A 3,598-nucleotide genomic window follows, 5' to 3' on the forward strand; every position below is an offset into this window, starting at 1 on the left:
AGCCATCTCCAGTGCTTGTGCTCATACTTCTCCGGCCCTTAATTTTTGTCTCCTCCACCATCAGCTGAAACCTTGGGATTGTAATGTCTTGCCCCAGCTTTCCAGAAGATGGATGCATTTATAAATTTGATTGAGAATTCAGCATAGCCTAGTGGAGAGAGCACAGGTCTGGGAGTCAGAGGACCTGGACTCTAATCCTGGCTCTGCCAATTGCTTGCTTTTGACCTTGGGCAAGTCACTTATCTTCTCTGTGCCTCAGTTTCCTCAACTATAAAATGGGGATATCTGTCTCCCTCCTACTTTCACTGTGAGGCCCATGCAGAACAGGCTATGTCCAACCTAATTAACTCCGGCCTTCCCCAGAATTTACAACCATAGACTCATTTGACTCATAATAAGCACTTAACAAATACCATTTTTTTAGGAAAAAAAAAAAGAAAAGAAGCCCTTAATGGAGAGAAGAGTTCAGAGGTAGGCTGGGTGTTCTGAAGGTTGCCCACATCTAAGTGTTTTCAGAACAAGTTGCCAGTTGCCTCCTATGTGACCTTGGGCAAGTCACTTAACTTCTTTGGGCCTCAGTTATCTCATCTGTAAAATGGGGATTCAATAATAATAATAATGTTGGCATTTGTTAAGCGCTTACTATGTGCAGAGCACTGTTCTAAGCGCTGGGGGGGATACAAAGTGATCAGGTTGTCCCATGTGGGGTTCACAGTCTTAATCCCCATTTTACAGATGAGGTAACTGAGGCTCAGAGAAGTTAAGTGACTTGCCCAAGGTCACACAGCAGACACGTGGTGGAGCGGGATTCGAACCTATGACCTCTGACTCCAAAGCCCGGGCTCTTTCCCACTGAGCCACGCTGCTTGATTCAATGTCCAATCTCCCTCCTACTTAATAATAATAATAATAATAAAGACAGGACATAACTCCAGGAATCAGAAGATTTGGGTTTTAGCTCTAGTTCTAATGGGCTTAGGCCACCAGCAGGGAAGTCTTCTTCATTCACCCCTCCTTCAGCTGGACAGGGGACTGTGTCCAACCTGATTACGTTGTAACTACCCTCGTACTTAGAATAGTGCCTCACACAAAGTACACACTTAACAGAAACCACAAAGAAAAAAAATGGGCGCTGGTAAGATCCAAGGCCCAGCATTCTCTATACTGTGAGCTTGTTGTGGGCAGGGATTGTCACTCTTTATTGTTGTAGTGTACTTTCCCAAGCGCTTAGTACAGTGCTCTGCACACAGTAAGCCCTCAATAAATATGATTGAATGAATGCTTTTTAATCACATTCTGCCTTGACTACTGCAACTCCCCCTTCACTGATCTCCCTGCCGCCTGTCTCTCCCTTCTCTAATCCATACTTCACTCTGCTGCCAGATCATTTTTCTAAAAAAAAGCTCAGGTCATAAAGCCTCCAATGGTTTCCCATCCATTTCAAAAAGAAACACCTTACCATAAACTTGAAGGCTCTCAATTATCTCTTCCCCTTCTACCTCACCTAATGATTCCTTACCACAACTCAACCCCAACATTTCAGTCCTCTAACACCGACCTACTGATTGTGCCTAGATTTCATCTTTCTCATTACGTACCCCCTGCTTTCATCCTTTCTTTGGCCTGGAAGTTATAATGTTGATGATGATGATATCAAGTGCTTAATATGGGCCTTTCTCATCACATACCCCTTGCCTACATCCTTTCTCTGGCCTGGAAGTTATAATGATGATGATGATGATGATAACAATATTTAAGTGCTAAATATCAGCCAAGCACTGTACTAAGCTCTGGGAAGGTACAAATGGGGCTCACAGTCTAAGAAGAAGGGAGAACAAGTATCAAACCCCCATTTTGCAGATGAGGGAACTAAAACTCAGAGAAGTTAAATGACTTGCCCAAATTCACAAAGCAGATAAGCCACAGAGCCATGATTAGAATGCACATCCTCTGACTCCCATGTCCATACTGTTTCCACTAGCCCATGCTACTTCCCTTTCCCTCCCTTATGTGTCACCTATGGAACTTGGGTCTGTATCCCTTAAGCCCTCTGATTTTTACCCTCCCCATACCAAGAGCATTTATGTTCATATATATCTACAATTTATTTTAATGTCCGTCGCTCCCTCTAGTCTGTAAGACCCTTGTGGGCAGGGATCATGTCTCATTCTATTGTATCATATTACCCCAAGTACTCAGTACACTGTTGTGTACAAAGTAAGAGATCATGAAGTACCTACCACTAATTGATTAAGATGGAATTTGTGTACTTCTCCAGGCAGGTGTCACTAGGTTCCTGCTGTCCCACCTGCCCTCTCAGGAGGATCATGTCCCTTTCCAATAGCAGTGATGCCCTTCCTGATACGTTCTTCCTGGTAGGCATACCTGGGCTAGAAGCTGTGCACATCTGGATCTCTATCCCATTCTGCTCCATGCACTTTTCTGCCCTGCTTGGGAACTCGGCCCTCATTGTCATCATCACCATTGAGCGCAGCCTCCACAAGCCCATGTACATCTTCCTCTCTATGCTCTCTGCCACTGACCTCTCCCTCAGCTCCACCACGGTGCCCAAGATGCTTCAGATCCTGTGGTTTGGGGATGGGAGCATCTCCTTCAGTGGCTGCCCGACCCTGATGGTCTTCATCCACATCGTCTTTGCCCTGGATTCCTTCATCCTCCTGGCCATGGCCTCTGACCGCTACATAGTCATCTGCCACCCACTGCATTATGCTTTAGTCCTGATGCCCCAGACCTTTGGGAAGACTGGCATCATGGGAATCATCTGTAGCATGGTTGGCGCATCCCCATTCATCTTCCTTGTCTCCCCCTTCTAGAATGTGAGCCCACTGTTGGGTAGGGACCGTCTCTATATGTTGCCAACTTGTACTTCCCAAGCGCTTAGTACAGTGCTCTGCACACAGTAAGTGCTCAATAAATATGATTGATTGATTCCTTCTAAATCGGTTGCTGTACTGTGGCCACCGGCTCATCCCACATACATACTGCGAGCACATGGGCATTGCCAGGCTGGCCTGCAGCAACATCACTGTGAACATCGTGTATGGCCTGACTGTTGCCCTCCTCACCATGGGGCTGGACGCTGTACTCAACACTGCGTCGTACATGCTGATCCTTTGCACTGTTTTCAGGCACCCCTCCTGCAAGGCCCGACGTAAAGCCCTCAACACCTGTGGTTCCCACCTCTGCGTCATACTCATCTTCTACATCCCGGCCTTTTTCTCTTTTCTGACCCACTGCTTCGGGTGCCATATCCCTCACCATGTCTACATTTTCCTGGCCAACCTTTAGGTGCTGGTCCCCCCTATGCTGAACCCCATCATCTATGGGGTGAACACCAAGTAGATCCATAAACAGGTTCTGAAGATATTCCCCTTTAGGAGGGGAGAGTTCTGAGGCGTCTGGGTCATTGGAGGGGTCAGAGTTCAACCCCAAAACTCCGGTCAGCTCCTGGTGAGGGTCATCACCTTTTCAGTCTGAGGTGTAAATTGGGGTAGGAAGTCTTTAGGGGGTGAGATCTTTTGTTTTTAATAGCATTTCTTAAGCACTTACTATGTGCCAGGCACTCTATAAAGTACTG

General features: G+C 46.4%; 1 protein-coding gene across 1 annotated transcript; it reads left to right on the plus strand.

Moving 5' to 3' along the window:
* The first annotated feature begins 2,327 nt into the window (after window positions 1-2,327).
* Window positions 2,328-3,309, plus strand: LOC119922295 (olfactory receptor 52D1-like). Its single transcript, XM_038742262.1, has 2 exons — window positions 2,328-2,812; window positions 2,949-3,309. The coding sequence occupies exons 1-2, from the start codon at window positions 2,328-2,330 to the stop codon at window positions 3,307-3,309; spliced, it is 846 nt and encodes a 281-aa protein (XP_038598190.1).
* Window positions 3,310-3,598: the final 289 nt, after the last annotated feature.

This window comes from Tachyglossus aculeatus, chromosome 2, assembly GCF_015852505.1.
Source record: "Tachyglossus aculeatus isolate mTacAcu1 chromosome 2, mTacAcu1.pri, whole genome shotgun sequence".
Classification (NCBI taxonomy): domain Eukaryota; kingdom Metazoa; phylum Chordata; class Mammalia; order Monotremata; family Tachyglossidae; genus Tachyglossus; species Tachyglossus aculeatus.

Bases quoted from the DNA above. Each gene is read 5' to 3' on its own strand.
- LOC119922295 (XM_038742262.1), top strand. From the start codon at position 2,328: ATGTCCCTTTCCAATAGCAGTGATGCCCTTCCTGATACGTTCTTCCTG. The intron at 2,813-2,948 runs CTTCCTTGTCTC...TATGATTGATTG, and splicing joins GTTGGCGCATCCCCATTCAT to ATTCCTTCTAAATCGGTTGC.